General features: G+C 51.2%; 1 protein-coding gene across 1 annotated transcript in view; it reads left to right on the forward strand.

Moving 5' to 3' along the window:
• The first annotated feature begins 615 nt into the window (after positions 1 to 615).
• LOC104834234 (E3 ubiquitin-protein ligase RNF213-like) overlaps positions 616 to 10,462 on the forward strand; it is a 20,803-nt gene continuing 10,956 nt past the window's right edge. The window contains exons 1-19 of the mRNA XM_010571403.1: positions 616 to 787; positions 1,216 to 1,357; positions 1,814 to 1,987; positions 2,354 to 2,487; positions 3,231 to 3,388; positions 3,645 to 3,848; positions 4,399 to 4,592; positions 5,069 to 5,189; positions 5,565 to 5,665; positions 6,162 to 6,335; positions 6,531 to 6,703; positions 6,787 to 6,883; positions 6,972 to 7,086; positions 7,320 to 7,503; positions 7,866 to 8,074; positions 8,267 to 8,368; positions 8,597 to 8,812; positions 9,613 to 9,694; positions 10,004 to 10,038. Of these exons, the coding sequence (XP_010569705.1) occupies positions 616 to 787; positions 1,216 to 1,357; positions 1,814 to 1,987; positions 2,354 to 2,487; positions 3,231 to 3,388; positions 3,645 to 3,848; positions 4,399 to 4,592; positions 5,069 to 5,189; positions 5,565 to 5,665; positions 6,162 to 6,335; positions 6,531 to 6,703; positions 6,787 to 6,883; positions 6,972 to 7,086; positions 7,320 to 7,503; positions 7,866 to 8,074; positions 8,267 to 8,368; positions 8,597 to 8,812; positions 9,613 to 9,694; positions 10,004 to 10,038 (2,787 nt within the window). The remainder of the gene's footprint in view (positions 788 to 1,215; positions 1,358 to 1,813; positions 1,988 to 2,353; positions 2,488 to 3,230; positions 3,389 to 3,644; positions 3,849 to 4,398; positions 4,593 to 5,068; positions 5,190 to 5,564; positions 5,666 to 6,161; positions 6,336 to 6,530; positions 6,704 to 6,786; positions 6,884 to 6,971; positions 7,087 to 7,319; positions 7,504 to 7,865; positions 8,075 to 8,266; positions 8,369 to 8,596; positions 8,813 to 9,612; positions 9,695 to 10,003; positions 10,039 to 10,462) is intronic.

A 10,462-nucleotide genomic window follows, 5' to 3' on the forward strand; every position in this document is an offset into this window, starting at 1 on the left:
GCTGCTTTATTTCTCCCTGTTGATTGTCAAGGCACTCCTGACGCCTCCCGTGGATGGAATTCTCTCTTGTTGGGGTTTTAACAGCTGAGTTGTGTGGTTGATTGTGATTTCAGGTTCTCCGGAAGATTCCGCTGCCCTGGGGAGCCTCACCATGTCAGGTCTTTACCCGGAGGAAAATGTATGATTTTCCTTTTTTTTTCTTTTTTTTCTCCTCATTTTAGTCGCTTGTCATTGTGCAAGAACTGGCTTTGGGTATCAACAGACATTTTGGGATCTGCTTTCGAAGTCTGTGCTTGGGCTGGTACCTTGACACAGGAAAAAATTAGCTGCAGGTCTTCCTGGGTTGCACGTTGTGAAGTTGAAGTAGGGTGGTGGTCTCCCAGCCCCAATGTGAGCAACTGGCGAAAGACCGGGAGCCTTTTGTCACCATCAACAAAGCCGTGTCCCTTACCGGGGGACATCAGCAGCGCTCTGTGCCCTGAGGACTGGGTTAACCAGGGTTTGTTGGGATGGTGAGATGGGTACGGACCTTGGAGTTCACTGTGCTGAGTTCTGGAGAAGATGATATCCCGGGACAAGCATCCCCAGGCGAATGAGAGCAAAGTAATGCCAAGCATGCAACTCACCTCCAGTCTTTTCCAGCCGCAGTTCCTCGACGTGGACGCAATGATCAAAGGGAGCATCCAGAAGGCCGTGATCCAGCTGGAGGACAAGAAGGACAACAGCTGGCGTGCAACGGAGAGAATCAAGATCCTTCACAACTTGCTTTTCCACAGTCAGAGTAGCGGTACGTATGAGTAGAGAGAACTAGAAGTGGCTCCTTCTTGCGCGTTGCAAGACGTGTCGCTGGAAGAAGACAACCTGAGAGGTTAAGAGCCCAGTTCTGGTGTCCTTCAAAGCCATCGTGGGTGGAGACGCACCTAGGAGACGGAGGGTGAGGTTGCATGGGACCTCCTTCACCTCCCTCACGTACGTGATCGGAATCTGTACTAAACCCCAAAGCTTTGCTGCAGACCTTGGTAGATGATCCCAGACAGATGTTACTTCCCAGTGGAAGCTGATTTCTGCGTAGGACTGATAAAAAAATTATTAGGTGGTGTGATTTTTTTTTTGAGTGGAAAACTAGCAACCAAAATCCAGTGTAGGTTTTTGATGGCATCTCCTACTTGGAGATGAGCGCTGGGAGGGTTTTAACCAGCGGCGTTTTGTGATTAGTTTCCAGCCACTTTATGACCATCCTGAAGAAGAGAATTTGTTACCTCCTACAAGAACGAGAGAAACCGATCCACGAGCCAAGGGGGTGGATTTTCCGCCGGGCTCTTTCTACCAGCTTCATCCTGGAAGACACATCGTTCAGGTAGTGCTGGCTGTGGGCTGCCTTCCTAATGTCAAGTAGTTCTGTTCCTAAAATGGCTCCGCGTGAAGCGCGAGGCACTTTGCTTAAACGCCAGGACATGACAACCAAGAAGCGTCTAAATACGTGGGGGTTTTACCAGCCTAGAACAAGGTAGGGTCTTGCAGAAAGGCCGTAGTCAGTCTCAAAAGCAAAAAATTAATTAAGAGCACCGTCAATTTTGAGGAAGCTTCTTTTGGAAGGGCTTTTCTGGAAGCAAAACAACATTGGTTGACTGTGAGATAGGTGAGGACGGTTAGTCTCAAGCCTGGACGTCCATGTTTGGCATCTTCAGAAGCAGTTGGGTGGTTTTGGTTGACCGGTGGGTCTTCAAGGCCGATGCTGTCCCCTGGGCAGAGGAGGGTTTCTTGGTGGGAGGCAGGGAAGCGATGCGATGAGCCGCGTCACCTCCTTTTTCAGGAAAGCGCTCTGGATGTACCTGGAAGACATCGTGGCGAACGTCTTTGCCCAAATTCTCGCCGTGGTGGATGCCAACAACAACCTGGATCACATCTTTCAAGGCGCTCCGCTCGCGGAACTGTGGCTGCAGATGTTCCAAGAAGAAACAGTCCTAAAAATTAAATACACCAGCAAGTAAGAGATAGGGTGTAAATGTACAGGGAGGTGGTTTTCCTTAGGAAAGTAAAAGGTGGTGTTAGTAGTGAAAGAGTAGCTCGTGCTTGAGGTGCAGATGTTTATAACCTCGCCACGGAAGGTCTTGGATGTCAAGCCGCTGGCACCAAAACTTCCCTGTTGTTTTAAGCTGTCAGCAAAATTGGATCCTTCCTTGCTCTTGCCCAGTTTTCCCTGATTTTCCTACCAGATTTCTCTCCGGGTTTCTGAACTTTAAAGAGAACACGTGTCGGTGGGAGTTGGGAACTTCTCTGAGGTGGTCTGCCTCTGGACGGCTACGGTCTGTTGCACAATTTAATGCTTCTCTCTGCGCTGTTTGAATTCAAGGCCGGCAGATGCGAAGATTTCCGTGTTGTCCATGACGGAAGACCCCAACACCTCCCTCTTCTGCCGGTTCCCGTTCAGTTGGGTTTTGAAAGCCTACCTGGACGACATATGGGAGAAGGTCTATCATATGAAAGGTAACATCAGACTTTCCGGGGGGAGCTTTAACCCAACGAAGCTGCCAAAAATCTGCGTCCGTAGTAGGAGGAACCGTGGGGGCCGTGTTCCTCACTGAAATGGCCCAGAACTGTGTTGTGTGTCTCTTCTGCATTATACATATGTTGATGTATAGGTATCTTTCCGAGGTATCTTTCCGATACATGTTACGTCATTTTGATGTATATTGTATCATTCCGAGGTATCTTTCCGATACATGTTACGTCATTTTGATGTATATTGTATCATTCCGAGGTATCTTTCCGATACATGTTACGTCATTTTGATGTATATTGTATCATTCCGAGGTATCTTTCTGATAGATGTTACGTCATTTTGATGTATATTGTATCATTCCGAGGTATCTTTCTGATAGATGTTACGTCATTTTGATGTATATTGTATCATTCCGAGGTATCTTTCTGATAGATGTTACGTCATTTTGATGTATATTGTATCATTCCGAGGTATCTTTCTGATAGATGTTATGTCATTTTGATGTATATTGTATCATTCCGAGGTATCTTTCCGATACATGTTACGTCATTTTGATGTATATTGTATCATTCCGAGGTATCTTTCCGATAGATGTTACGTCATTCCAATGGAGGCGTTCTGCCTCTTCACCCGTGGCCTTGCACTTGGCCATGCGACCACCCAGGTCTTAACGAGAAACTCCCATTTTCTGCTAAGCAGCCCTAACCCTCTTGGCTGTCCCTTCCAGATAAGCCCAAGAAGCCAACGAAGGAAGTGGTCAGGTTCTACCAAGCCTTCATCAAGAACGTCTTGATGCCAGATGGCAGCAATCTAGACGTGCTACGCTGCTACATCGACGACTTTCTCAGGATGGCTTTTCCTCGACAAGATCCCTCTGTCTACGAGGTGAGGAGGGTTCGGTAGAGCACCGTCTTCAACTGGCGTTGGCTTTGGCCCTAGTCCCATCCTTCCGGGCCAAATCTGATGTTTCGATAAACCGTCCCTTGTGCTACTCCTCAACTGTTGCGAACATTCAGTCTTAATTCCACCTCGAGGACTATTTTTGACGAGGAAAATTCATACAGGATACGGCAGCAACGCCGAGCATCCCGCCTTTGGTCCCCTTATTGAGTGGAAATAACGCCTTTTATTTTACCTGCAGATTCTCTCAAAAGTTTTCCTCGCCAACGCAACACAACTCTGCTTCTCCGTGGGCGGGGGGGAGATGGGCTTTTCCCCCGTTTGGCTTCACGTAGAATATTTCTACCTCCGAGATGATTATCAGCTCTTCGTTGACATAGCAAAAAGCAACGACGCCGTCGTAGGCGAGTTGCAGGCGATGTATGAGAAGACGCCCCCAGAAATGGTGAGGAAAGAGCTGCGTTTGCCCTCTAACCCTTCTTCTACGGCTCTTGAACACGGTGGTCTTCACAACTCCCATCATTTAATTACGTACTGTGTAATTAGTAAGAAGTCCTTGTGTTTGCGTCAGTCTGGGTATCCCACTGAAGTCCCCTTAGACACTTTGACCCTCAAGGTGGGTGGGATTTGTTGTGTTGTCTTCAGTGGTGGGCTCCAGCTCCTTAGCTTGCCCCATCCGTGTGGAGATGTCCGCGTCCCTCTGAAGACACTTATTGCTTCGAGCAGCAAGCTAAGGTTTTTCGAGAACTCCCCATGGTGATTCCAAGATCCTTCTTTCTCCAGGGCGCCGTTAGGCTCATTAAAGCCCTTCCTGGTTTACGGGTGCCACAACTTCAGCCGTAGAAGTCCATTTCTTTCGAACGTAGCCCTGAAAACTACTCCAAAAGCTATACCAACATCTAGTCGCGCAGTGTCCCTTCCCTCTGTGCCACCCACCAGCGAGGTCCATTCTTTACCTTGACTCTTTTTCTCTCTCTCCACAAATGTCATTTCAGTTTGTCACTCTCGATGCTTTGAACATTCTCCTGAAGAAAGTGCAGCCCTCCGAAAATGGGCTTTTGCCCTTTGACGCCTGCATAGCGTGGCTTGAAAGCGTCAAGTCCATCAAGCCCTGGGTGGAGTGGATCAGTCTGGACAACTACCAGCTTCAGTTCTACCAGAAGAAGAAGGAACTCCTAGACAGTGTGTTGTAAGTTCAGTCGCTCTGTTGACAGTAGCACAAGCGAACTTCTTGACATCTGTAGGTCAGGTGAACTGAAGCCGCCCTCCTCTTGGGGAGTCACAAATCCTCCAACTGTCCACTCCTTCCTGGTCCTTCCTCGTTATCACAAACATGGTGGCGAAGCGGCTCCAAAAAAAGAGTGGTGGGATGTTTCACCCTCATCAAATTGCTTAGTTCTGGTGGAATTTCTCCTTGCATGCTTGACGGCGCCAGAATGTTTTCTGGAGCGGGACAAGCCGGTCTCTCCAGAGACGACACCCAGAAATGGGCTGGCATTTTCAGTTTCGCCCAAGGTTCGCTGAAATAAGCAGCGTAGGCAGGACCATGCCGTATCTTTCTCCCTCTAACGCAATCTCAGGAGGTCTTGTGTCCTGGAGCGACCACACACGACCCGGGATGAGTCACAGATCGGCATCCTTTGGGGGGGTGTGTGTGTTTTACAGACATCGCTGGACCTGCACCAACATCGTCTACATGTTGATTGACCACCTGCTGCACAACGAGACACAAATAGAGGAGAAACTCCTGAGGCTGGTGGTGAAGCAGTTCATCTTCCTCTGGAATGTAGGTGTTTCCTGGTGCAGCTCCTGGCTGTGAAGCTTGGGAGGGCTCTTCTTTTCCAGGAGGTGTTTGATCCCAGCCGTAGGGAGGACTTATGGGTGGGAGAGGGCTGGAAACAACATCCAAGGGACAAACGCTGCTTGGATTCAGAATCCAAAATGAGGATTCGGAATCAAGGAAGGCTTCTTTCAGAATTTAAAGGGTTGATCCCGGTCACTTACCCTCAGTGGTCTGGGCAGAGACATCCATACTTGGATCTGCTTAATTCTGCCGTCTAACCCTGTGTCCCTGCAGCGCTGACATCCCATAATGTTTGTCGTCCGCGTACCAGAGAGGCGTCTCTGCTGAACTTGCGCCGTGCGTTTGTCTTTTTTGCAGCGCCTCTACGCGAGCCAGCGATTTGAGCCGGAGAAGACTTTTGATTTGGTGACAAAAGTGCTGAAGAAATGCAACGAGAACGCTGATGTTGTGTATCTGGTGTAAGTCCGAGCTGAAAAAGTTGACTTTGGGGTCCTTCTCCATCAACGCCGTGTTTATAAAGGGTGGGGGAAATACGTCAGCGCTAGGGGTGGACCATGTTGGGCCGAAGGGAGGCCACGCTGCTGAAGCCGAGGGGCGAGAACCCGTCTTGGAGGTGACGAATCATCTCTGGAGGAACTTCTCGGAGGTGTGCTGGCAAAGAAACCAGCTCCCCTGAGCACCCAGGCTCTCCGTCCCCTTCACCCAGCCGTCCTCACCACGGACCCGTTGCCTCTCCAAGACGGGATGGTCCTCGGGCGGCTTAGAAGCTGCTGGTTCGTGAAGCGGTGGTGGGGTCACCCTGGTTCTCTACTTCTCTACTCTTTAGGCTAGGCCAAAGCGCCCGTCCAGCTTCATCCCCACCCCAGGGTGGACGTTAGGCAGGAGCCAGCCCGCAGTCTTCCTCAAATCTGGCAGCAGTGCTGAACTGCTTCTTTTTTTCATCATATCTCTCAGGAAAGGTGTGAAGGAATGCAAGAGCTGCCTGCGGGAGATCACAGACCCGGCCGAGCTGCCCTGCAGCCACATCTTCTGCGCTCGCTGCATCCTGGAGTGGACAAACAAGCAGTGTAAGATCTGCAAGGAGGAATTCCCGGAGGATTACACACCCACGGCTTCGGAGGCCACAAGGTATCCTGGCGCTGGCAAAAACCTGCCTGTATCCAGTGTCTTCGTGTTAAATATTGGGACGGAAGATGCTGGTGCCTGAACAAACGGCCATTTTGTCTCCCTGGTTTCGGTCCTGGGCTCAGCAGAGAGAGGGACGTTGTTTCTTTTCCTTGGTTGGAGGTTGACCACGAGTCTTGGTTTTCTTCTTCCCTCCAGGGAAGCTGTCGCCTGTCACAACAAATTCAGGAGGAAATGCAATTCCTTCTTCATTGAGTTCATTGCTGTGTACTTTTTGGGAGACAGAGAGGCACCGTCTGCCAAAATCATTCAGCGACTGATACAGTTTGTGGCTTGCAAACCCAGCCCCGAGCATCAGGCGGGGAAAAGGGGTAAAAGAGCTTGATTCCGCTCAACCCGGCTCTGACCATGCGCTCTTGGAAGTCAAATAACGGATGTCGCTCTTCCTTCCTAGTGTACAAGCCGAAAAGCGAGCTGTCGCCCTTCGAAGAGTGCATGGACACGAGTCCTACCGTCCAGTCCTCCCTCCTGAAGCTGCTGCTGCGATGCGGGTCAGCCCCGAGGTTGTTCCCAAAACCCCTCGCTGCCGAACCCCTCGGCTACGTGGATGCTGATGCTCTGTGTCCTTTTCTGCCATAGGTTCAACAACGTCAAGGTTCACTTGGAAGAATACCTGTCCCAGATGGAGGAGAAGATAATATCCAACCAAAGTAACATGGACCACTTCTACTTCATGGTGGTGCACTGTCTGGAGGTAAGTGCCTGTTGGGATGTGCTGAGAATCCCAACGAACACTGTAACTTGGAGCCACCACCCCAGCTAAAACCTATGAATCACATTAATTACCCCCTCTCCACATATTTTTATGGATGAGGAACCAAAGGAGGAGCTCACCTTAAAGATGAGGAGAAGGCACAAGGAAGGAGGAGGAGCTGCTCAGTTATAACACACCTTCAGGCTCTTAAAAATTGTCTCTCTCTTGAGCAGGATTTTATGTATCCATCTTCTGAAGAAGACGTCAGCCAGCTTGCTGAAAACTGCCTCTCCACCGCAGACCTATCTGCTTTCTGTGAGCCCGACATCTCAAGAATTAACACCCTCCAGTTCATCGCGCAGCTCCGGCTCTCCATCAGCCACGTGGCCACTGTGCTTGCCAGACAGATGCTTTCCGGTGAGTTCTTTCGCTTCGCGTAGCATGAGAAGTGTGCCTACCCCTAAAAAGGTCTAGAACAAGCCCCCAGAAAGGTCTAGCCTTGGAGATTTTTGCTGGAAAATGACTGTTTTTATGAAAATCAAAGTTGTTTTGAACGAACTTCCCAGCTCTTCAGTCGCCAGACTTGCTGTGTTCTCCCAAGTATTTCCCGATGTATTAAGGGGCCCTCTGTACGTTGGCTTGAAGCCATGCTTCAACCTGTGGGGAGAAGATCCTGCTGCACCGTAGATCCTACCACAGCCTAAAGAGCTGTAGGGGCTGCGTTGGTGAAGGACGTGCCACCGCTGGGGACTGGGTGTAACGAGAAACCTGCTTTCCAGCTGCAGATCCCAACGCGCCCGCTGCCGAGGGGAATGAGAAAGAGCAAGACCTGGTGAACGCGATGAAGCGGCTGGTTGCGAAGGCTCCGACTCCGTGGCCTCAGGTGTTCCTCATCAGGAATCTCTGTGACATCTGTGGGCTCGCCTCCATGTGGAAGATCCTCCAGGTGGAGAAGTGGATTTTACCCCAAGGGGTAGAAATTTCGCAGGTGGGTTATTTCTGAAGAGCCTTGCGCCGAAGCACAGCTGAGGGGGTGGGATTTGCCGAGCTCGAGCCCTGTAAAATGGACTCGTGGGGCTCCCTTCCAGCTGAGGAGAACGACAGGCCCTCGTAGGGTGCAATCAACTTCCTCTTCTTCCACTTGCTTCTTGGGATAACAATGAGCATCGGTATTTTTCAGGACAGAAGCACCTGGTCAAATACAGCACAGATGTTTTTGGTGCTGGACAAAGCCCAAAACCAGCTAAAAAGCAAAGATTCCACAGAAAACCAGAGCTTGACTGTGAGTATTGGTTGTATCTCCAACAGGAGGCTTCCGCGGGTTTCGGTCTGGAACCACTGTTGGTTGGTCTGGAACCTCTTGAAAACAGGAGGTTTCCATCTGTGTTGATGGAGAGCTGTGGCAGCTCCCTGCTGCCAGGGGACACAAACGGGACTTTGCGTGGATGCTGAAACTCAGCGGAGAAGCCAGAAGAATTTGCTTATGTCTTGTTTTGTTCGACTTTTGTAGTCTGTCCTGCGACAAATGGAGAACATCCTCCGGTTGCCGTCCGTCCCGGATGAGCTGCTGGAAGACAAACTGAGGAAGATCATGGAAGCGTTGGGTGACAGCGAAGACCCAGGCCTGCTGGAGCTGGTCTTCCACGTTGCGCTCGTTCTGGTCTTGTTCCCAAGCCGCATCACTCACCTCTTCAGGAACATCTGCTTCAAGCCTGACATGGTGAAGGTGAGTCACAAGGCTGAGGTGCACAGCGCTCTCCAACCCACTGTCCTGGTGCAATATTTCCCGGCAGAAGGGCTTTGTTTTGGTCAGCTTGTTGTCCTGTAGATCGTTTTTCTCTCTTCCTTCTTCCTTGCGCTGAGAAGTAACTGCGACCATCCATCCTCGTCTCCGCTTCAAATGCGGATGAGATGGATGGTTTACGGGAGATGCCCGTCTCTCTGCTGACTCAAGGGCTGCTGGGGGCCTGGCGGAGCTTCGTTAGTGGGGATTAGGTGGTTTGAAGCCCAACCCGAGCGTCCTCTTTCTGCCAAAGGTCTTCCATCGCTCAGATGATGGTGGAAACACTTGTTCCTGAGCTGGGCTTCCCCTTGGGTCTGTCTGTTCATGAGGGTCTCTCCGTGCACGAGTTGTTCCTGTTACTTGAGGGCTGCAGGAAGCAACCAGGACATGGTGCTGCTTTTCCTGGAAGCAAAGTTTTCTTGGAGGTTCAGTGGAACCTCTGGATCCTCCCCCTTCCCACTGAGGCCGTGTTTGGCCTCAGGAATCAAAACTTGTAAATAATTGGGGACTTCGCTCACGTCTGGTCATTTCAGCCTCACGTCTCCCTGTCTGATGGACCTCGCTCCCTCGCTTGGTCCCCGTTCCCTCTCCAGAAGTTTCTCCCTGATGACAGCGGCCGTGCGGGAGGACTTTTCCTCCCCGCTCCTTGCTTGAGAAGCAGAACCGCTCCTCAGATCGGTGGCAAGCGAGCTAGGACGATGGTTACCCCACGCCTCGTTTTTCTATTGCCTTTCCTTTCCAAGGGCTCCTACCTTCCCACCATGCCCGGAGACCTGCTTTTTGACGAGGGGAACTGGAAAATTGGTACATCGGAAAAGATTTGGAGTAAGTACCGGGGGAACCTCGCTGCTCCTGTGCGTGTAGGCGAACCATCAGCAACTGATTGGCTGGGGGGGACGGAGGGAAGGGATTAAAGACTCCTGAAGGCCATCTCTGTCCTTTCATTGAGTCCTTCACGATCTTCACCTGGGTGGAGCAACTTTTGGGTCCCTTTTTGACAAGCTCTGTGAGGGGCTGGATGTCGGGAAATGGGAGCCAGGCCTGTCGCCCTCTTGGAGAGCTTCTGGCCACGTTCCCATTGTGGAGGTCGTTGCGGGAGATGACTGATGGACCATATCCTCTTTTCACACGTAGCTTGTCAGTGCGGCTCGTACTGGATCGTCACCCGCGTAAGTGTCTCCTCGTGGCTGACCGTCTTTGCGGCTCTGTCTCGCGCTTCTCTTGTCGCCTCCGTGGGGAAAAAGCCAGGCTCGGGATGAGCTTCTCGGCTCTTCTCCTGGCTCCCAGAGCTGCCCGTCCCATTTGCGCCATCTTGAAATGTGTCTCGGCCTCTTGCCTGGCTGTTTCTACCGGGTGGTCTCTACAAGACGCTCCTTCTGCCGCCCTGCTCCCCTCCGAACGTGGACTCCGGTGTCACCGCTCTGTCAAGCGGTCCTTTAGCTGCAAGAGCAGCTGCAAGGCTCAGAAGCCGGTTGGGTTGATCTCCAAGCCGGTTGGGTTGATCTCCCGGTGAGGTGCTAGGCTAAATGGAGCTGGGATTCGTGTCTCCCTGTGGGAGCAGTGGAGCGGAGTGGGTGCTTCCAGCTCTTCGTT

The sequence above is a fragment of the Haliaeetus leucocephalus genome, unplaced genomic scaffold (genome assembly GCF_000737465.1).
Source record: "Haliaeetus leucocephalus isolate CR32 unplaced genomic scaffold, Haliaeetus_leucocephalus-4.0 Scaffold324, whole genome shotgun sequence".
Lineage (NCBI taxonomy): Eukaryota > Metazoa > Chordata > Aves > Accipitriformes > Accipitridae > Haliaeetus > Haliaeetus leucocephalus.